This window comes from Petromyzon marinus, chromosome 10, assembly GCF_048934315.1.
Source record: "Petromyzon marinus isolate PM22_M1 ecotype Great Lakes invasive population chromosome 10, UKy_Petmar_22M1.pri1.0, whole genome shotgun sequence".
NCBI classification, from domain to species: Eukaryota; Metazoa; Chordata; class Hyperoartia; order Petromyzontiformes; family Petromyzontidae; genus Petromyzon; species Petromyzon marinus.
Genome location: NC_133676.1, coordinates 17,797,768 through 17,821,053, shown reverse-complemented (window position 1 = coordinate 17,821,053; position 23,286 = coordinate 17,797,768). Strand labels below are relative to the sequence as shown.

At 52.6% G+C, this 23,286-nt stretch overlaps 2 protein-coding genes across 4 annotated transcripts in view; both read left to right on the top strand.

The window, feature by feature from the left end:
* The window catches only part of LOC116941138 (vasoactive intestinal polypeptide receptor 2-like), a 50,620-nt gene extending 29,933 nt beyond the window's left edge, over window positions 1-20,687 (top strand). The window contains exons 7-13 of one of the 2 annotated variants that reach the window (XM_076066216.1): window positions 4,218-4,371; window positions 4,492-4,552; window positions 5,232-5,301; window positions 5,874-5,968; window positions 15,703-15,841; window positions 17,729-17,770; window positions 18,132-20,687. In XM_076066216.1, the coding sequence (XP_075922331.1) occupies window positions 4,218-4,371; window positions 4,492-4,552; window positions 5,232-5,301; window positions 5,874-5,968; window positions 15,703-15,841; window positions 17,729-17,770; window positions 18,132-18,335 (765 nt within the window). In that variant the 3' untranslated portion in view covers window positions 18,336-20,687. The other variant, XM_076066215.1, reaches the window with a different exon arrangement.
* A 2,099-nt stretch (window positions 20,688-22,786) lies between these two features.
* Window positions 22,787-23,286, top strand: part of LOC116940801 (zinc transporter ZIP12-like) — a 29,970-nt gene continuing 29,470 nt past the window's right edge. Inside the window, exon 1 of one of the 2 annotated variants that reach the window (XM_032951009.2) lies at window positions 22,787-23,072. In XM_032951009.2, the coding sequence (XP_032806900.2) occupies window positions 22,881-23,072 (192 nt within the window). In that variant the 5' untranslated portion in view covers window positions 22,787-22,880. The remainder of the gene's footprint in view (window positions 23,073-23,286) is intronic. The other variant, XM_032951008.2, reaches the window with a different exon arrangement.

Below are 23,286 nucleotides of genomic sequence, written 5' to 3'. Positions count from 1 at the left end.
CATGATGAGTACAGGACACACGATGAGTACAGGACACAGGATGTGTATAGGACACACGATGTGTATAGGACACACGATGTGTACAGGACACACGATGTGTACAGGACACAGGATGAGTACAGGACACACGATGAGTAATGGACACACGATGTGTACAGGACACACGATGTGTACAGGACACATGATGAGTAATGGACACACGATGAGTAATGGACACACGATGTGTACAGGACACAGGATGAGTACAGGACACAGGATGTGTACAGGACACACGATGTGTACAGGACACACGATGTGTATAGGACACAGGATGTGTACAGGACACATGATGAGTACAGGACACACGATGAGTAATGGACACACGATGTGTACAGGACACAGGATGAGTACAGGACACAGGATGTGTACAGGACACACGATGTGTACAGGACACACGATGTGTACAGGACACATGATGAGTACAGGACACAAGATGAGTACAGGACACACGATGAGTACAGGACACATGATGAGTACAGGACACACGATGAGTACAGGACACAGGATGAGTACAGGACACAGGATGAGTACAGGACACACGATGTCTACAGGACACACGATGAGTACAGGACACACGATGTGTACAGGACACATGATGAGTACAGGACACATGATGAGTACAGGACACACGATGAGTACAGGACACACGATGAGTACAGGACACAGGATGAGTACAGGACACACGATGTGTACAGGACACAGGATGAGTACAGGACACATGATGAGTACAGGACACACGATGAGTACAGGACACACGATGAGTACAGGACACACGATGTGTACAGGACACAGGATGAGTACAGGACACAGGATGAGTACAGGACACACGATGTGTACAGGACACAGGATGTGTACAGGACACAGGATGAGTACAGGACACACGATGTGTACAGGACACAGGATGAGTACAGGACACAGGATGAGTACAGGACACACGATGAGTACAGGACACACGATGAGTACAGGACACACGATGAGTACAGGACACACGATGTGTACAGGACACACGATGTCTACAGGATACAGGATGTGTACAGGACACATGATGAGTACAGGACACACGATGTCTACAGGATACAGGATGTGTACAGGACACATGATGAGTACAGGACACACGATGAGTACAGGACACAGGATGAGTACAGGACACACGATGTGTACAGGACACAGGATGAGTACAAGACACACGATGAGTAATGGACACACGATGAGTACAGGACACAGGATGAGTACAGGACACAGGATGAGTACAGGACACAGGATGAGTACAGGACACACGATGAGTACGGGACACAGGATGAGTACAAGACACACGATGAGTAATGGACACAGGGTGAGTACAGGACACACGATGAGTAATGGACACACGATGAGTACAGGACACACGATGTGTACAGGACACACGATGTCTACAGGATACAGGATGTGTACAGGACACATGATGTGTACAGGACACAGGATGAGTACAGGACACACGATGAGTAATGGACACAGGATGTGTACAGGACACACGATGAGTAATGGACACACGATGAGTAATGGACACAGGGTGAGTACAGGACACATGATGTGTACAGGACACACGATGAGTACAGGACACAGGATGAGTACAGGACACACGATGAGTAATGGACACACGATGAGTAATGGACACAGGATGTGTACAGGACACAGGATGAGTACAGGACACACGATGAGTACAGGACACAGGATGAGTACAGGACACACGATGAGTAATGGACACAGGATGAGTACAGGACACACGATGAGTAATGGACACAGGATGAGTACAGGACACATGATGAGTACAGGACACACGATGTGTACAAGACACACGATGTGTACAGGACACAGGATGAGTACAGGACACACGATGAGTACAGGACACACGATGTGTACAGGACACAGGATGAGTACAAGACACACGATGAGTAATGGACACAGGGTGAGTACAGGACACATGATGTGTACAGGACACACGATGAGTAATGGACACATGATGAGTACGGGACACCCCTGTGCGGACTGAAATGCCCACGCCATGAGAATCGTTCACTTTGTGCCTTTTGCAATGTGATAGTTGCGGTACCAGCATGCCGTTCTCAAATACGCTTTACAATCGTGTAGACATTACAGACAATAACATTTTTTTAAAAGACGTAATTAATATGATAGTGACACTGAGCTACTTGTTGAGACTTGTGTCAGATGCCTCTAGACACGGACATTTAGAGTTCTTCCTTCAACTATACAGAACCTTAAACGATAAAACACCAAAATACAAAACAAACCCTTTCTCTACACCAGCAGCGTGCACAGCGATGGTGGTGATGATGGTGATGATGGTGATGGTGGTGATGATGGCGATGATGGCGATGGTGGTGATGATGGTGATGGTGGTGATGATGGTGGTGATGATGGTGGTGATGATGGCGATGATGGCAATGATGGTTATGATGGATATTTCGAGTGACTGATTCGCAGAGTTTAAACGCGCTGTGTGACTGCGTGAACGGGCTGAGTGGATTGGGCAACACCGCCACTTCTGCAATGTTCCATGCAACGTGGCTGTTTGACTCCAGCAACCGGTCATCGCCTGTCGCAGTCACATCTCGATTTCACCGCGAGAGAGGAGAGATTCGAGTGTCGTATTGATCGATGCGCACATGGCCATTACTATGGATGTAACCGGATGTAGCCCGCACGATGGAGCTGTAATGCCCCCCCCATCACCCCCATCACCCCTCCCATCACCCCCCCCATCACCCCTCCCATCACCACCCCATCACCCCTCCCATCACCCCCCCATCACCCCCCCCATCACCTCTTCCATCACCCCCCCCCATCACCCCCCCATCACCACCCCCATCACCTCCCCATCACCCTCCCCATCACCACCCCCATCAACCCTCCATCACCACCCACATCACCCACCCACCATCACCCCCCCAATCACCACCCTCATCACCCCCCATCGCCCCCCCCATCACCCCCCCATCACCCCCCCCCATCACCCCCCCATCACCACCCCCATCACCCCCCCCATCACCCCCCCCCATCACCACCCCCCCCATCACCCCCCCTCCAACACCACCCCCATCACCCCCCCATCACCCCCCATCACCCCCCCCATCACCCCCCATCACCCCCCCATCACCCCCCCCATCACCCCCCCATCACCCCCCCCATCACGCCCCCCATCACCCCCCCATCACCCCCCACCGCCCCGCCCCCGTCGCTCTTTAGAAACTCCTCGCGATCCTGGAGCTGCGCCCGGCTCGTGTGAGCGGGGTCTCCTCCACGCTCACGCTCGGAGGCGTTCCTGTTGCCCACTTCAAATCAAGCGTGGCATTGACGTGACTGATACCGTGTTTTTATTTCGTTATCTTCGACAGTGTCCGTGTAATACCTTAAAAAAATACCGTGGTTCATTTCGCTAACGGCTGGTGGCGTCTTCACACCATGAGCAACATTACCGGTGGATGATGGAGATGAAATCGATTATCCATTAAGGCGCGCGTGCTTCTATAATCACGCGCGCGGGAAGTTTTTCATAGCTGCTGTAACATAGAACGAGCCTTTAGTGATTCTAGGACAAGAGTGAAGTACAAAATTCTTCGTAGCGTCACGCTTTGATGTTGAGGGCACTGCTGTATACAGCAGTTTGTAGTGCATATATATAAAGAGTTGCGTCCCTGCTTATAATATGGTTTAAAATGTGTAACGCTGACAGTTTTTGTTCACTCTCAAGAGCGAGGGAATGTTTCAGAGACGGTGAAACACCACAGGCAAGTGGGAAGGCAGCCAGAACTGGTGCCAACAGTTGTCCAAGCTTTATGGTCCTACATGGCGATGTTTTCACCAACTCCGCCCACGAGTCTTCCCACACCTGGCCTGCCCGAGACGCCGCCCAGTGCCAAGGGGGTCACGCTCAGTGGCCCTACGGGTGGAAGTTCTCCCACTCGCTGTGCTGCCGACGTTCCCTGGCAGGCCACGAGGTGGTGACATCGGTGCCCACAGGCAGGGAACTTGAGGAAATGTCACGAACTTGGCGTGATCCACAAACCCTCGCCTCCAAGGTGCCGGATGACGCCGTGCAAGCCGCCTTCGCGCCACTTCCGTTTCAGCTTCTCTCTCCCCCCCCCCCCCCTGCTTGTGCCGCCCCCCGTTGGCGCCAGCCGTGGTGCAAGCTGGCCATGGTGTTCTTCCAGTACTGCATCGTGGTCAACTTCAGCTGGCTGCTGGTCGAGGGTCTCTACCTGCACACGCTGCTGCTCGTCGCCTTCTTCCCCGAGAGAACTTACTTCTACTGCTACATCGCCTTCGGCTGGGGTGAGCGCAGCACGCGTCCGCAGTCGGGGGAGCGCGCAAGTCGCGGGGCGATGCCGGGCGAGGTCAAGTTCAGTGGTCTGAAGCGAGCGTGCCCCGTGGCCTTGTCCCTCGTGTGCGCAGGAGCCCCCGCACTGTGTGCCCTGGCCTGGGTGGCCTCTCGCCTTCTGCTGGAGGATACGGGGTGAGCGCCGCACGACACGCGCGGCCTCTCTTCACATCGAGCACGGGCGGCCCACGGTGCCGCTCAGGCATCCAAAACGTGCTCGCCACGCCTGGGATTGAATTGCCTCAACTGGGCAGCAGTTTAGCAGGCAGACACTGTGTGTATGTTGAACTTCTTTCGCACCGTACGATGTAGCCAACCGTGCGAACCGGAGGTGCGGGAGAGGGAGAACAAACTCAACACAAAAGCCCCGAGGGATGAAGGGGTGTGTGGCAGGGTGAAGGTGCAGACGGGCCTCCACTTGGGAGACCCGCTCAATGGGGTACTTTGGCCTCCTCCTCCTCCACACTGGCCACGTGTGCCTTGCCGCTCGACTAACTGCGGTGTAGCCACCAATACTCATCAGCATGGTTGGCTACGTGCGGTGCGAAATAAGTTCTACATACATACTATGACCTGTCTCTGGGTTGCACGCGTGTGTGTGTAGGTCGATTCAGACTCAATTGAGTACCTGGTGCGGTGTCTAAAAATCACCGCTACAGGGGGAACAAAGGCGGCCGGGTGCGGTGCTGGCCACCCATCCACTCGTGTGCCGTGCCGACCTTCATAGCTTGCTACTCGCTGACAGCACTTGCTCCGAGTGTGTTCAGGCTACACGGGGGGGGTCTTTGTTTGTGTGCGTGCGTGTGTGTGGCAGCTGCTGGGACACGAACGGTAGCACGCTGCCCTGGTGGATCATCAAGGGCCCCATCCTGCTCTCCATCCTGGTGGGCAGCAGTCGCGTTCACGCGCTGCACCCCACGGACGTCGGAGATGTTCGTCCCCGTCCTATCGCCCGTGGAAGAGGCATCGGTTGCGTAGGGGTTGTTTTGTTGGAATTGAGTGCCAGGCTGTGAGCACGCCCTTAACTGTTCAGAACTATCACAGTGAGCAGTAGAAATACACGCAAGGCGCGTTTATAACACGGCCGGCAATGAACCGCGATCTAGTCACAGTTTGGGTCAAAGCTAAGCTTCAGGCTTTAATGTAGACTGGCAATGCCCTCTCGTAGTCTGTGAATGCCCGAATGCAGACTGTAAATGCCCTCTGCAGCATACACACATTCCGTGTAGAAAGTGGATTATTCCGTACATTTGTCGTTTATTGTTCCTCCCTGCGCTGCGTTTCGTTCTCGTGTTCTGAATAAACTTTCGTGCAACGCCCTCGGCCGTGCGTGCGCGATGCGAGCTGGGAACGGCCCTGGTGCGAGTCGCGGTCGACGCTCGTCAGAACCTCGTCGTCGTGGCCAGGTTCTACAGCGCGCGCCTAACGATCGTCTCGTCGCGTGTGCTGCTGCCAGGTCAACTTCTCCCTCTTCGTGAGCATCATACACATGCTGCTCAAGAAGCTGCGATCGCCGCTCGTCAGAGGGGCACGCAGCAACCATCACTACAAGTCAGTGGCACGCCCCGCGCGATGAATCGTGGACGCGATGTCGGCGTCTCGTGTGCGGCATCGGTCGTGAACGGCGGTCGTGGACAATGAGGGCCCGGTCCACGTGGCGTTTGTTTTCATGCGATGTTTAAAATGATGATGATGATGATAATTGTGGCGGTGATGATGATTACGACGATGATAGTTTTAATGATGACAAAGAAAGATGATGATGTTGAAAATAATAATTTCACTTTATCCAGCGCCATTCATGCAATTGCATCCCACAACGCTGCACATCAATTAGCGAGTTCCTTACACAGATGATATAAAACAAAACCTCACTACTTAGCAAATCAAACACTAAAAAATTAATACATAAATTACGAGAAAAAAGTACTTCAACGACTGATGACCCATCAAGCCCTAATCCCACCTGCTATAACTTTTACATAGAGAGCATACAATTGATTATGGAATTGAGGAGCCAAACGTGGACATGAATCGATTCATAATTTATTTCCTGCATAGGCTACGTAATGATCCGGCGACATTTGTGTCATTAAGACGCTCCACCACCCAACACAGCCAAACAATTGTCACGTGTGCAAGCGTTTAACGCGCTAACTATTCTCATTTGGACTCACTCACCGGTGCGCTGAAGAACGATTCTCACAGCTAAATTTAGGTACGACATTTAATTTGACAATGGGTCAAGCATCTTCAGGAAAAGATCAATAATGAGAACGTCAGACATTGCAAATAAACTAATTAAAGACCATGGGCCTGTTTTGGGGTCAAGGCCGTCCGCCACGGGGTGGGCTTTGTCGCGGCCGTGTGCCGCACAGGGAGCGAAGAGGAGCGATCAGCTAAGCTCAGACATTGCAAATGCGCGTTAATTTGTGCGGATGGCATCGCCACTGCCTCTCGCGCGCCCCCTAGCGGCGACTGGAGCCGCGCTGCGTCTGAGACGCGTCCATGGCCCCGCGAGGCTCCCGTGGCTCCCCGTGGCCAGAAATCGAACTCACTGAGTTCCTGCAGTGCACCGGACAATTGGCCCGCCGCTGTGCTCAGGAATCTGGACCAAACTAGACACAGTTAATTGTGAAATAATGCTAATGGCGCGCAAAATCACCGTGTGAAAATTATACTTTAATCGAATCACCATACCCCCTCGTGGCAATCGAATTTCTTCAATTAATTTGTCACGTGGTGACGAGGAGACGGCATCCCCGTCGCCTGGAACGCAGTGGGTCGTGGCTGACATCCCGAACCGTGACTCCTGTAAGATTGGAGTTCGCGTGTTCTCTCTCTCTCTTCCCGTGGTGGTCACGTGGTCATGCGCGTTTGCCCTCCACATTAAGAAGCGTGCGTTTAGATTATTTGGGTGCTTTATATTCCCACATGGGATGAGCCACTTTGATGAGTAAACATGCGTGGCCAGGTCCCCGCTTAAAAAGAGCTACATAGCTCGGTGGGCTTTACCGAGTAAATAAATAAGTTTAGTTTCACTTAATTCAACCATGTGCAGTGCAGTGCGTATGCCTCACGGGTGGCACGTGCTCACTCGTGTAAGGACGGTTCACTCCCTTCCCAATTCCCGTGGCTCAAATCCCACCCCATGACCTCGATCCCACCACTGGGCTTACGTCCCATCACTTGAGCTCCATTCGCTCCCATCGATTCACAGTTTTTGTTTTATTTCAATCCCGTTGCCGTGGGGGTCACGTGGTGCGACACGTGAGTGCTGTCGTGATCTCCCTCGAGAGCTCCCAGACTGCCCTCACCACACTAAGGAGACCTCCCAGACTGCCCTCACCACTCTAAGGAGAGTTCCCAGACTGCCCTCACCACCCTAAGGAGAGTTCCCAGACTGCCCTCACCACTCTAAGGAGAGTTCCCAGACTGCCCTCACCACTCTAAGGAGAGTTCCCAGACTGCCCTCACCACTCTAAGGAGAGTTCCCAGACTGCCCTCACCACTCTAAGGAGAGTTCCCAGACTGCCCTCACCACGCTAAGGAGAGTTCCCAGACTGCCCTCACCACTCTAAGGAGAGTTCCCAGACTGCCCTCACCACCCTAAGGAGAGTTCCCAGACTGCCCTCACCACTCTAAGGAGACCTCCCAGACTGCCCTCACCACTCTAAGGAGAGTTCCCAGACTGCCCTCACCACACTAAGGAGAGTTCCCAGACTGCCCTCACCACTCTAAGGAGAGTTCCCAGACTGCCCTCACCACTCTAAGGAGAGTTCCCAGACTGCCCTCACCACTCTAAGGAGAGTTCCCAGACTGCCCTCACCACACTAAGGAGACCTCCCAGACTGCCCTCACCACTCTAAGGAGACCTCCCAGACTGCCCTCACCACTCTAAGGAGAGTTCCCTGACTGCCCTCACCACTCTAAGGAGAGTTCCCAGACTGCCCTCACCACTCTAAGGAGAGTTCCCAGACTGCCCTCACCACTCTAAGGAGAGTTCCCAGACTGCCCTCGCCACTCTAAGGAGAGTTCCCAGACTGCCCTCACCACTCTAAGGAGAGTTCCCAGACTGCCCTCACCACTCTAAGGAGAGCTCCCAGACTGCCCTCACCACTCTAAGGAGAGTTCCCAGACTGCCCTCACCACTCTAAGGAGAGTTCCCAGACTGCCCTCACCACCCTAAGGAGAGTTCCCAGACTGCCCTCACCACACTAAGGAGACCTCCCAGACTGCCCTCACCACTCTAAGGAGAGTTCCCAGACTGCCCTCACCACTCTAAGGAGAGTTCCCAGACTGCCCTCACCACACTAAGGAGACCTTCCAGACTGCCCTCACCACTCTAAGGAGAGTTCCCAGACTGCCCTCACCACACTAAGGAGAGTTCCCAGACTGCCCCCACCACTCTAAGGAGAGTTCCCAGACTGCCCTCACCACTCTAAGGAGAGTTCCCAGACTGCCCTCACCACACTAAGAAGAGTTCCCAGACGGCCCTCACCACTCTAAGGAGAGTTCCCAGACTGCCCTCACCACTCTAAGGAGACCTCCCAGACTGCCCTCACCACTCTAAGGAGAGTTCCCAGACTGCCCTCACCACTCTAAGGAGAGTTCCCAGACTGCCCTCAGCACTCTAAGGAGAGTTCCCAGATTGCCCTCACCACACTAAGGAGACCTCCCAGACTGCCCTCACCACACTAAGGAGAGTTCCCAGACTGCCCTCACCACTCTAAGGAGAGTTCCCAGACTGCCCTCACCACCCTAAGGAGAGTTCTCAGACTGCCCTCACCACTCTAAGGAGAGTTCCCAGACTGCCCTCACCACTCTAAGGAGAGTTCCCAGACTGCCCTCACCACACTAAGGAGAGTTCCCAGACTGCCCTCACCACACTAAGGAGACCTCCCAGACTGCCCTCACCACTCTAAGGAGAGTTCCCAGACTGCCCTCACCACTCTAAGGAGAGTTCCCAGACTGCCCTCACCACTCTAAGGAGAGTTCCCAGACTGCCCTCACCACTCTAAGGAGAGTTCCCAGTCTGCCCTCACCACACTAAGGAGAGTTCCCAGACTGCCCTCGCCACTCTAAGGAGAGTTCCCAGACTGCCCTCACCACTCTAAGGAGAGTTCCCAGACTGCCCTCACCACACTAAGGAGAGTTCCCAGACTGCCCTCACCACCCTAAGGAGAGTTCCCAGACTGCCCTCACCACACTAAGGAGACCTCCCAGACTGCCCTCACCACTCTAAGGAGAGTTCCCAGACTGCCCTCACCACTCTAAGGAGAGTTCCCAGACTGCCCTCACCACACTAAGGAGAGTTCCCAGACTGCCCTCACCACTCTAAGGAGAGCTCCCAGACTGCCCTCACCACTCTAAGGAGAGTTCCCAGACTGCCCTCACCACACTAAGGAGAGTTCCCAGACTGCCCTCACCACTCTAAGGAGAGTTCCCAGACTGCCCTCACCACACTAAGGAGACCTCCCAGACTGCCCTCACCACTCTAAGGAGAGTTCCCAGACTGCCCTCACCACTCTAAGGAGAGTTCCCAGACTGCCCTCACCACACTAAGGAGAGTTCCCAGACTGCCCTCACCACTCTAAGGAGAGTTCCCAGACTGCCCTCACCACTCTAAGGAGAGCTCCCAGACTGCCCTCACCACTCTAAGGAGAGTTCCCAGACTGCCCTCACCACACTCAGGAGAGTTCCCAGACTGCCCTCACCACCCTAAGGAGAGTTCCCAGACTGCCCTCACCACACTAAGGAGACCTCCCAGACTGCCCTCACCACTCTAAGGAGAGTTCCCTGACTGCCCTCACCACTCTAAGGAGAGTTCCTAGACTGCCCTCACCACTCTAAGGAGAGTTCCCAGACTGCCCTCACCACTCTAAGGAGAGTTCCCTGACTGCCCTCACCACTCTAAGGAGAGTTCCTAGACTGCCCTCACCACTCTAAGGAGAGTTCCCAGACTGCCCTCACCACTCTAAGGAGAGTTCCCAGACTGCCCTCACCACTCTAAGGAGACCTCCCAGACTGCCCTCACCACTCTAAGGAGAGTTCCCAGACTGCCCTCACCACTCTAAGGAGAGTTCCCAGACTGCCCTCACCACACTAAGGAGAGTTCCCAGACTGCCCTCACCACTCTAAGGAGAGTTCCCAGACTGCCCTCACCACTCTAAGGAGACCTCCCAGACTGCCCTCACCACTCTAAGGAGAGTTCCCAGACTGCCCTCACCACACTAAGGAGTCCTCCCAGACTGCCCTCACCACTCTAAGGAGAGTTCCCAGACTGCCCTCACCACTCTAAGGAGAGTTCCCAGACTGCCCTCACCACACTAAGGAGAGTTCCCAGACTGCCCTCACCACTCTAAGGAGAGTTCCCAGACTGCCCTCACCACTCTAAGGAAACCTCCCAGACTGCCCTCACCACTCTAAGGAGAGTTCCCAGACTGCCCTCACCACACTAAGGAGACCTCCCAGACTGCCGTCACCACACTAAGGAGAGTTCCCAGACTGCCCTCACCACTCTAAGGAGAGTTCCCAGACTGCCCTCACCACTCTAAGGAGAGTTCCCAGACTGCCCTCACCACTCTAAGGAGAGTTCCCAGACTGCCCTCACCACTCTAAGGAGAGTTCCCAGACTGCCCTCACCACTCTAAGGAGAGTTCCCAGACTGCCCTCACCACTCTAAGGAGAGTTCCCAGACTGCCCTCACCACTCTAATGAGAGTTCCCAGACTGCCCTCACCACTCTAAGGAGAGTTCCCAGACTGCCCTCACCACACTAAGGAGAGTTCCCAGACTGCCCTCACCACTCTAAGGAGAGTTCCCAGACTGCCCTCACCACTCTAAGGAGAGTTCCCAGCTGCCCTCACCACTCTAAGGAGAGTTCCCAGACTGCCCTCACCACTCTAAGGAGAGTTCCCAGACTGCCCTCACCACTCTAAGGAGAGTTCCCAGCTGCCCTCAACAGTAAAACTTCACTTGGAGCAGGGCTTCTTCCATGGACAAACTTACAACAATAGGGAAACACTTTCCCACTAAAACGTGAATTGCGCTGAATTATATTTTTCAAGTTTGCTTGGCCACTCAATTGCATAGTTAATGATTGTGCTGCTGTGGTTGCAATTAACCATTTTTAGAGTTGTGGAGGGGTTACGATTACACAATACGCTTTTCCCGAATCATTAATGTCTACGTGCGTGTGGTTATGATACGTGAGCGCTAAAAATTTATTTGCGTGCGGAAAAAAACCCCCCATAATTGACATTGAGATAATGTTTTGTCACGGAAAGACGTGCAATGTGGTTAGTCATGAGTCAACATCTCGATGTTGGGGGGAGAGAGCCCGCGCCACGTGGTGTGTTCCAGATGTCCGCTCCACCCCTGGCAGTGCTCTCGGTGGTCTTGGGGTGCCTCGGTGCAGCGAGGTCGACGATGCCGTTCGTCTTCCTTGGATGGCCGCGTGGCTTGAACGTTGTCCTCCTCAACTGCATCCATGCGACATTTTTTTGGTCGAGGCGAGCTCGAAGTGTTCTGATAGTGGCATTGTCTTTGTGCTACTCGCCTTTTGGCGATCTCTGCTCTAACACTCGTGAGACAAGGCCATGCAAAAGGCTGTCTCTGGTGCAGGTCGATCAGTTGCAAAGGCAATGCCCATGTATTATCAGAGCATGTTTGAAGCTTTCGTGGCTGCAGGAATCCATACTCTTTGGTTCTTTCGGTAAAGTCACGTAGGTATAAAATAAAATAAATCACAACATCACCTGATGACGGACGCTTGTGTTGCGCCCGAAACGTCGTGATTTATTTTATACCTACGTGACTTTACCGAAAGAACCAAAGAGTATAGAGCATGTCTGTTTGAACGTTTTGCCACAAGTATGTGTGGGTAATGCAGGCATGATGCCATGCACATGGCATCTCGTTGGTGTTTGGACATCTTAACACGTAAGTTTTTTGCCAGAAAGGGTAAAACCTCTTCTTATTGTTCCTCAACTGTGCTCGCTCCTCAGTGTCTGCGATGTGCTGATGTTGTCGCTGGAACGTTCAATCGTTGGCCTCCGGTCATTTTTTAAAAACAGCTGATGGCTGAATGCTTGCTACCGCATAAACCAACACAATTAATCAATGAACATTGATTAGCCATTACATTGACCAGTTTTGTATCGTGACTATATATTATTATATTAACACAGTTGCTGATCACAGGCCCAGAATGTCAAGTGCCGAGCAGAATAAAAAATAACACGATAAAAGTCGTAATAGATAAGAGCTCTAACATGTATAGAATTGAGCAAGGTGATCAAGATATTGGGAAGAGGGATGATGGGAGGGGATTCCAAAGCTGAGACGTTGCGAAGGCAAAAGCAGAAAAAGTGAGTGGGTGAGTGAGTGGGTGAGTGTGTGAGTGGGTGAGTTGATGTATGAGTCGGTGAGTGTGTGAGTGGGTAAGTGAGTGGGTGTGTGAGTGTGTGAGTTGATGAGTGTGTGGGTGTGTGTGAGTGGGTGAGTGTGTGAGTGGGTGAGTGTGTGAGTGGGTGAGTTGATGTATGAGTCGGTGAGTGTGTGAGTGGGTAAGTGAGTGGGTGTGTGAGTGTGTGAGTTGATGAGTGTGTGGATGTGTGTGAGTGGGTGAGTGTGTGAGTGGGTGAGTGTGTGGGTGTGTTAGTGTGTGAGTGGGTGAGAGTGTGGGTGTGTGAGTGGTTGAGTCGGTGAGTGTGTGGGTGTGTGAGTGGGTGAGTAGGTGAGTGGGTGAGTGAGTGAGTGGGTGAGTGTGTGGGGGTGTGAGTGGGTGAGTGGGTGAGTGTGTGAGTGGGTGAATGTGTGGGTGTGTGAGTGGGTGAGTCGGTGAGTGTGTGAGTGAGTGTGTGAGTCGGTGAGTGTGTGAGTGGGTAAGTGTGTGAGTGGGTAAGTGTGTGAGTGTGTGAGTTGATGTATGAGTCGGTGAGTGTGTGAGTCGGTAAGTGAGTGGGTGTGTGAGTGTGTGAGTTGATAAGTGTGTGGGTGAGTGTGTGAGTGGGTGAGTGTGTGAGTGGGTGAGTGTGTGAGTGGGTGAGTGTGTGGGTGTGTGAGTGGTTGAGTCGGTGAGTGTGTGGGTGTGTGAGTGGGTGAGTAGGTGAGTGGGTGAGTGAGTGGGTGAGTGTGTGAGTGTGTGAGTGGGTGAGTGGGTGAGTGGGTGAGTGAGTGAGTGGGTGAGTGTGTGAGTGGGTGCGTGTGTGGGTGTGTGAGTGTGTGAGTCGGTGAGTGTGTGGGTGTGTGAGTGTGTGAGTCGGTGAGTGTGTGGGTGGGTAAGTGTGTGAGTGGGTAAGTGTGTGAGTTGATGTATGAGTCGGTGAGTGTGTGAGTGGGTGAGTGTGCGAGTGGGTGAGTGTGTAAGTGGGTGAGTGTGTGAGTGGGTGAGTGTGTGTGAGTCGGTGAGTGTGTGAGTGGGTGAGTGTGTGAGTGGGTGAATGTGTGAGTGTGTGAGTGGGTGAGTCGGTGAGTGTGTGAGTGTGTGAGTCGGTGAGTGTGTGAGCGGGTAAGTGTGTGAGTCGGTGAGTGTGTGGGTGTGTGAGTGTGTGAGTCGGTGAGTGTGTGAGTGGGTGAGTGTGTGAGTTAGTGTGTGAGTGTGTAAGTCGGTGAGTGTGTGAGTCGGTGAGTGTGTGAGTGGGTAAGTGTGTGAGTCAGTGAGTGTGTGGGTGTGTGAGTGTGCGAGTCGGTGAGTGTGTGAGTCGGTGAGTATGTGAGTGGGTGAGTGAGTGGGTGAGTGTGTGGGTGTGCTGGGTGAGTGAGTGGGTGAGTGTGTGAGTGGGTGAGTGGGTGGGTGAGTGGGTGGGTGAGTGGGTGAGTGAGTGGGTGAGTGGGTGAGTGTGTGAGTGGGTGAGTGGGTGGGTGAGTGGGTGGGTGAGTGGGTGAGTGAGTGGGTGAGTGGGTGAGTGTGTAAGTGGGTGAGTGGGTGGGTGAGTGAGTGGGTGAGTGGGTGGGTGAGTGTGTGAGTGGGTGGGTTAGTAGGTGAATGTGTGAGTGGGCGAGTGAGTGTGTGAGTGAGTGAGTGGGTGGCGCATTGTTAACCGCACTGCACTACGAACCCGGCGACCCGAATTCGATGCCCATTCACGACTCATAAAAGTAGGGCATATTTGAATCGGTCATGGGCCTCCTCTAGGTCGATTCAGCCTCAAATGAATACCTAGTGCGATATGTAAACATTGCCACTAAAGAGACAAAGGCAGCCGGTCGTGGTTCTGGCTACCCATTCCCTCGTGTGCTGTGCCAGCCTTCATAGGGACTAGCTAACAGCACTTGCCACAAAAGTCTGTTAAGGCTATACGGGGGTCTTTGTTATTGGTTTCTCGTATGTGATCTGTGGCTGTGGTGTTGAATGCCTGTGCATGAGTCGGTCTGATAACATTTACAAAGCAAACTTTAAACTAACAACACAATCACCATTTTTATTTATTTAAAGCTTTCGTGACTGCAGTGATTCATATTTTTGGTTCTTTCGGTAAAGTCACGTTGTTTCCCTTCAACGTGACTATACCGAAAGAACCAAGAATATGAAACACTATAACCAGTGAAGTTATCCGGTATATGCTCAATAACAACGGTTGATTACGCACTTCCGATTAGCGCGGTTGGCTACGTACGGTGCGAAAGAAGTTCAACATGTGTATAATTACAATTAACAGAGCACTTGAGCTGGATACCAGGAAGCCCCGTTGGTGTTTCTTGTTTTAGGAAGGGATACATCTGTTATGTTATATTATGATTATACGGTAGCTACACTAATGTGTGTCTATGCTAGTCCTTCCTACATCTGTGCCACCTCTAAATGTTCACTTGGCGCGATTCACGAGGAGCGAGCACGCGGCCCCCATCTACCGGGCTGCTGAGACGCTGCTGCGCTCCAGCGCTCGCCCAACACCACTCAGCCCCAAGCGCGCTCGTACCCTGCACGAGGAATGGGCGGGGGTCGTCTTTGTTCCCGTTCACGAGGTGCCGTGCGTTCACGGGGTGCCGTGCGTTCACGGGGTGCCGTGCGTTCACGGGGTGCCGTGTGTTCACGGGGTGCCGTGCGTTCACGGGGTGCCGTGCGTTCACGGGGTTCCGTGCGTTCACGGGGTGCCGTGCGTTCACGGGGTGCCGTGCGTTCACGGGGTGCCGTGCGTTCACGGGGTGCCGTGCGTTCACGGGGTGCCGTGCGTTCACGGGGTGCCGTGCGTTCACGGGGTGCCGTGCGTTCACGGGGTGCCGTGCGTTCACGGGGTGCCGTGCGTTCACGGGGTGCCGTGCGCGCGCTCGGGAGTGCAGGCGCCTCGCCAAGTCGACGCTGCTGCTCATCCCGCTGTTCGGCGTCCACTACGCAGTGTTCGCCTTCTTCCCCGACGAGGCGGGCGAGCTGGCGACGCGCACGCGCCTCTACCTGGAGCTCGCGCTCGGGTCGTTCCAGGTGACTCGGGGTGGCAGCAGCAGCAGCAGCAGCGGGAGGAGGAGGAGGGACTGTGGGTTGCCGGGAGTGCGGGTCGGGTTTCATTTTAATAACGCCAGCTGCTATGTATGGTGTCTCAGTCACTGACACCGCTGATGTGCGTTTGGCCGCTGATCAATGCGTGTAGGCGTTGTGCGGCATGCAGTCACGTGGCTTCGCAGGCGGATTTGCAATACACCTCTTTGTTTAGAGAGTTTCATTTATACTCGCCACCGATTATGCTTTATTACCTTTGGGAATGGAAGCCCTCCGTAATTGTTCGCTCTCATTAAAAACACGACAATGTAGTAGACATCGCTGTTTAAATGCAAAGCAATAACACGCGATTTTTGGCAACACTGCAAGGTAATTTGTGAATAAATATACGCTTATAAAATGTGATTTAAATGCATAGAATTTGAACGCCTTCACGTCGGCAGTCATGTGCGAACACGAACATTCACACATCTCCTCTCCCAAGGTAAAATACAATTTCCCGTCTTACTTATTTCTTGAGATCAAGAAAATATCTCTGGCCTAGGACCGGGATACCCGCGGGGGGATTTTTCTCGATCCCAATTAAAGTTCTGCTCGACTTCGCCTGAGCGTTACGGAGAACGCACCACGCCTCCAAAGCTAAACCGTTCATTTATCTCGAGAACGACCATCCTCTACTCGTCACCGTCTCAGCCACAAGGCCTGTGTCTGGTGTCGGCGAGGGGATATAGAATTATAATTTTATTTTTTGAATGCTCAAGAATTCACATATAAATCAGATGTAGTCAGAGAATAGCGAGCTTAGGTTCCTTATCTCGCCAAACGTAATTTCATGGGGCATACAAAACAATGATTTATAATAATTTCAATAGATTATTTAATTATGTTTTGCATAAAACGGATTATTACTGGCCAGGACTCACTGGTGAGGTGGTTGAATACCGGAAGCAGGAAGACTTATTCACGATTCTGGCAATCGCCTGATGATGCTGATTGTTGTTGTTGTAATCACCAGCGAAACGTCGTTTCCTCGAATTGAAAATGTTTCTCTGGGTTTGCTCTCCACACTCAGACGGTGTACTGAAGTAGTAACTAATTGGCACGGATTCTTGGTTCTTTCGGTAAAGTCACGTAGAAGGGAAACAATAAAATAATAAAAATATAAAACAATAAAATGCATTGTTTAATATTTTTATTATTTTATTATAAAATATAAAACAATAAAATGTATTGTTTTATATTTGTATTATTTTATTGTTTCCCTTCTACGTGACTTTACCGAAAGAACCAAGAATATGCCTCCCTGCAGTCACGAAAGCTTTGAATAAAAATTAAATTGTCACGTGTTGTGACAAACCTCACTAATTGGCTGTGTCGGGTGGAAGTGGGTTTACGACGCATTACATTTACGCGATCTGATCCAGACAACTTTATTGTGGATAATATTGCTCACGAAAATGTTACATTAACAAAACAATCAAATCTCCACTGCTCGGGTTCATGGCCTGGACACCACGAGGCTCCGCATTGCCACCAAACGTGTGCTGCATCTGTCCCAGAGAGAGGCCCTGTGGTGACCACCGTGTTTGTTTTATTGTACTTGAGACGCATCATCACGTTCACCCGCAAATGTGTAAATTGGAATCGGTAAGCATTCTCTCCGGCTTGCGTGACCAATATCCTTTACACGACCCATTGGCTCCACGACCAACTGGGCAAGTGAATGATTCGATCAGCGTTCATTCGGTGCCAGCATACGCTGGAATGGTTTCGACGCGCGGCGTCTCATCGGCTGAGATGAAGCTTGTGGCTGGCAAGCGAACGGTCCCCGCGATTGAACCCTGCGCTCGACGCTGTTGTGTGTCCACGCAGGGCTTCGTGGTGGCACTTCTATACTGCTTCCTCAATGGAGAGGTAAGGGAGCACCGCAGACATTCACAAAACAACTCTCACGCCTGTTATGCCGGTCGACCCGTCTGTGTCACGAACCGCGGTCAACCGGTACCTGGACCTCCCGTAGCTCGACTCGGCCTCAAATGCGTACCTGGTACGGTGTGTGAACGTCGCCACTGGGGAAACAAAGGCGGTCGGGCGTGGTGCTGGCCACCCAGCCCCTGGGGTGCCGTGCCGGCCTTCATAGGTGATCGCTAACAGCACTTGCCCCAACAGCCTGTGCAGGCTATAGGGGGCGGGGTGTGTAGGGCTGGGGGGGTATTTGTCGTGTTCCACCTGTAGGTTGCTCAGGCGTGAACACATCTCGCCGGCTTCTGTGCAGGTGCAGCTGGAGCTGAGGCGAAAGTGGCGCGGCTGGCGCTCGGAGCGTCTCCTCGTGCAGAGCTCCAAGCAGCGGCAGCAGCAGCAGCAGCAGCACGCGGCCGCGAGCGGCGGCGGCAGCACGCGCGTCTCCCTGCTGCTCAGGGGCAGCGCCGCGGGCACGCAGCTCACGTGCAGTCAGCAAGAGCAAACCACCGTGCTGTAGTCACCCAGGGAGCCTCGCTCTCCACAGACGACCGCTGATCCCCGTGGCAGTGTGTGCAGGAGGAGCATCTCAACCTTTTTGTAACAAAAAAATAGGTCGCCTCTCTTTTGGAACTCGCAGTCTACTTACTGAAGGTGTAAATATATCAACCTCTGAGATGTTATTCACATCCTTGTCGGCCCTGAGCGCACCGCATAGCCGTGGGCCTGCTTGAGGCGTGTTGCGTGGCGTCGTGTAACTGTGCCGTGCTACTTACGTGTATGTGGATACATAATAATAATAATAATTGTTTTTTTTTCCTTTATGGCAATAAAACAGGAGTCGTTAAGATGTTCAAACGCCAAACAGAAACCTTTAGCAAGGCATCAAGTTTCTGCATTAACCACACACAGGATTTGTGGTGAACATGCAAACAACAAATGCTCTGATAATTATACGATGCATTGTCTTTGAAACGGATTGACCTTCACCAGAGACGGCTTTCTTTCGGGCCCAGTCTCACCAGTGTCAGACCAGAGAACGCCAAAAGGCGAACAGCGAACATATTCTTATTTTCTCAGACTTTGATGCTGGTAACAAAAAGGGTCCCACTTGCGTGTATAGTTGGCACCGTATCTCCGACCTTGGGAGCAATTAAAAGTCCCCTGGCATACAACTTAATATCCAACGAATGAGGTTGTATTTCATATGCTCGTGGTTAGGAACACATTGTATAATTTACGAAAATTAATGTATTTTTTATCACCAAAAATCACTGATCACTGAAAATCAAGAGTCATTATTGAGAGTCCACATCGCCCTGTATCCCTGTCTGTGTTGTAGTATTTAACTACCTCAAAATGTCACGTGCGTAGCTTAGTCATATTAATTTCATTCCACCCGAAAATAATAATGTCACGTGACTTTGAGGGCGATGGGACTCGGCGAGTGACCTGCGTCCCACTGCGCAGCCTGGCCTCGCCCAGGACTCACAGAGCCATCCCATCGCGCCTCGGCACGGGTCGGGTTGTCTGTCCACTGCGCAAGCCGAGCCGCGCCACCGACGTCACGGCGCGACGTGACGTCGCCGCCGCCGCGTCCTCCTCACGTTCTGTTCTATGGACATCGCGTGCAATGAATGCGTCAGTGGCCGCTCCAGGCCCTTCTTGCCCCGAGCCAGATTCAGATGTCTCGTGAGGCCAGCGTATCACAGATGTGTCGCAGCGCGGCGTGGGCTGAGCCCTGCGCTGGCTCGGATGTGCCAGTAGACAACGGGTATTTGATACCGTCCATGAGTCAGAGGCAGCGACCTGTACTGTGGGACACCTACAATCTCAGCATACACATACAACTAAACTTACATTTCGTACAAGATAAGGCGCGTACTTAGCTAGAGAGCTCTTTGTTAGAAGCGACCTAGCCACAAAACATGGCTCAACGAAGATCAAATCTAGATTCAAGGAAGTCTCGATCAAATCTAGATTCAACGAAGTGGCTTATCACGTGGAAATGTGTAGCAGCCACACATTTGTAAGTGCGTGTTTCTAAATGTGGAGGGAAACACCGGAGGACCCAGAGAAAAATCCACACGACCACAGGGAGAGAGAAACGCAAACTCCAAATATACAGCAGCAGGCGTCAGGGTCGAGATCGAGCCCACGACCTCCTGCATACCAGGCGAGGTAGTTAACATCTCCTAGCCAGATGAGGAGTGCCCAGCTTCATTCCGTGCATATGAGACGTCTCGTTGAGGAGTCTGGTCAGGAATACACGGAGCGGTAAGTGCAGTGGCAGCCACACACTGCAGAGCCCTGACCATCACAATGGTCTGGAAAGAAGTCAGCCTAACTCAATGGAATTGCCAACTCTTGACTAATAAGAGATCGCTGCTTTTTACATTTATCCTCAAGCTCCTACAATGCCTTCCTGTTCACTCTTCCTGTAAGCATTGTGGCGAGGATTGCTTCGACATCGGTACATGATCGAATTACTATCATCATTACCATCAGCTGTGATCACTCTGCGTTACTGTAGTTGGATTCGAAGCCACCTTAACATCAAAGGCCATTCCGGCCCAATTCCTATCTCCATTGCAAAGTCCAACTGATTTGGAACTGTGCCTTTTCGTTGACAGGGCAACAGGTGAAACTGGCAAGAATATTGCGAGTGTGAGAGATTTAGTAACGCGATTACTTAAATTGTCGAACATTCCATCGTGGGCAACAAATCACGAGTGTGTGACCTGGCGTCACTGCGCGTAGTAGTTCAACCTCACCGCACACACCGCACCGCTCTCACGCCCACTCAACGCGGAGCGCTTGTAAATTCGTGGTCAGTGAATTTTTCTTTTAATAAAACACCCGATAAACCAGGCCACTTTGTGTTCATCTGCAATTCTTGTCGTGGGGTTTTCTTTGTGTGCGAGATTTAAGGAAATTCCCTGCCCTTTCACAGCATGCAGCGGCAGTGTTGCAGAGCCTATGGGTTGTATTGCACGACCACCTTTAAATATGTCATGTCACGGAATTCATAACTGGAAATTCATCATCAGCCATGATTAATCTGAAGGCCTCCCGAAGCCGCTGTCATCTCCCGCGATCGAAGGTCTTGAACGGTCATCTCAGGAGCTCCACACGAACTCGTTCCATCGCTCCATCAACTCTGTGCACGGCTGCCTTCTTCATGAAGCTCTTGTCGCACTTTGTGGAGTTCATACGCCATTGGATGCTACAATGAACGTTTTTTTTCTTCCAGCAAATCTGAGGAGGTTCAAGATGTTTCCTCCATTCCCATGCATGCAACTGTCTCTGCGACCCAACCTTCGCAACACAATCTCCTCCTCCCCCTCCTCCAGTTGCTGGGAACCGCTTTGTCTCCAGCAAGTCACGTGGCCTGGCTCCGCTCCCACCGACGTCTGTCTGCGTGTCTGTATGTCTGTGTGTCTGTATGTCTGTGTGTCTGTGTGTCTGTATATCTGTCTGTGTGTCTGTATGTCTGTCTGTATGTAGGTCTGTGTGTCTGTTTGTGTGTCTGTATGTCTGTGTGTGTGTCTGTATGTCTGTCTGTCTGTATGTCTGTATGTCTGTGTGTCTGTGTCTGTATATCTGTCTGTGTGTCTGTATGTCTGTATGTCTGTGTGTCTGTATGTCTGTCTGTGTGTCTGTATGTCTGTCTGTGCGTCTGTAAGTCTGTGCGTCTGTATGTCTGTTTGTGTGTCTGTATGTCTGTATGTCTGTGTGTCTGTATGTCTGTCTGTGTGTCTGTACATCTGTGCGCCTGTATGTCTGTCTGTGTGTCTGTATGTCTGTGTGTCTGTATGTCTGTATGTATGTGTGTCTGTATGTCTGTATGTCTGTCTGTGCGTCTGTACGTCTGTGCGTCTGTATGTCTGTCTGTGTGTCTGTGCTATCTATCTTCGCGTAATCTCTGTGTGGCTCTTCCAACGTTGTAAATGGAAGTTATCATTTCTAAATACTTACTTTTTAATTACTGACCCGCCTATATTGGACATCCGTGAAAATGGATTAATAGCTCATCGGATTCCTCCATTCTAAATGGATAGTTTGGTTCCGTTGTTGGGGTTGAGCCCATTTCCATCGCCTCCAAGGTCAGCGGGCACGACTCTAACTGCGCTCAGCCTTTGGGCGCCACTCCGCCATCATCTTCATCATCATCATCTTCTGGTCGTACGGCAGCTGATGAAGACGCAGGGCGACGACTCCGATGTCACATTCAGGTGCTCAAGCCCAGGTAACCGTGTCAGGAGCAGCGCAGTGGATCGCTGTGATGATGCCTCCTTCGTATTTGCGGATCTGGGTATTGCGTCGTTATATGGTGTACGGTCAGTTCTGGATGACCACAGTCGCACGCGACTCCTAGAGAGTTGTTTTAGTTTCCATTTGTGCATCATCATCATCATCAGCAGGTATCCGCATCTACTGCCATGGTTTGTGCAGTGGATGCGGTTTCGGGTTCGGGTACTCTCACATCTTTGAAAAACGTCTGGTCAGCGTGGAAGAGTAGGCCAAATACATCATAGAGGATCTGCCTTTAGTGTATGCACACCCGAGAAGTCGCGTGAAGAAGACATTGCAGAGGCTGTGTGTATGAATGTTGAACTTCTTTCGCACCGTACGTATCCACCCGTGCTAATCGGGAGGGCCGTGCTCACCTTCACGGAGTTCGCTGCTAACGCCGTGCTACAGTGGCGCCACGCTCAGACATGACCCCGGGGAGAGACATGTGTGAAACCACTGAAAGAGCTTTACAGCTCATCGGATTCGTCCTGCAGTATCAACAAACATTCTGATTCTGAGGTGGTGCGCGCCGCGGAAACCTCGCGCGTCTCTCGTGCCTCGAGCCCGCGTCGCGTTCCTCCTCCTCCTCCTCCCCCCTCTCCTCCTCCTCCTCCTCCCCCCTCATTGTTACGCCTCCTGCCACGACTCTGGCACCTCCTCCTCCTCCTCCAGCCCCGCATTCCGCGGACCCAGCTCCCATTCTCCAGCAGCTGCCCTCGCGCGCTCCAAGGAACCTGCGCTACCGCGCGCTGCGCGCTCCGAACTCGCCATGCGAACCGCGCCGCTCGCCGCGCTCTGCCTCGGCGCGCTGCTCGGCTCCGTCGTGGAGCCGCAGCCCAGCAGCGCCAGCCCCGACTCGGGGGGAGACGCCGATTGGCCCGAGCCCAGCGCCGAGGAGATGCGCGCCCTGGGCGCGCTGCTGGCGCGCTCCCGCTGCGGGGACGAGACGCTCTGCGTGCCGGTACGAGGAGACGGGGGGGGGGGGCAGCGCTGATGGCAGCCGCGTCTCTCACACGGCCCTGCACCACCCAATGTTGATTTGAGCCACCCAAGTTGGCCTCCGCCTGCGGTGTGGCCACACAGCAGCTCGATTGGCCCCGAGCCCCAGAATCGCTGCAGTCGGTCCGGTCTCTCACCATCGTGATGGCGGTGATGGTGTCCGTGTCGATAGGTTG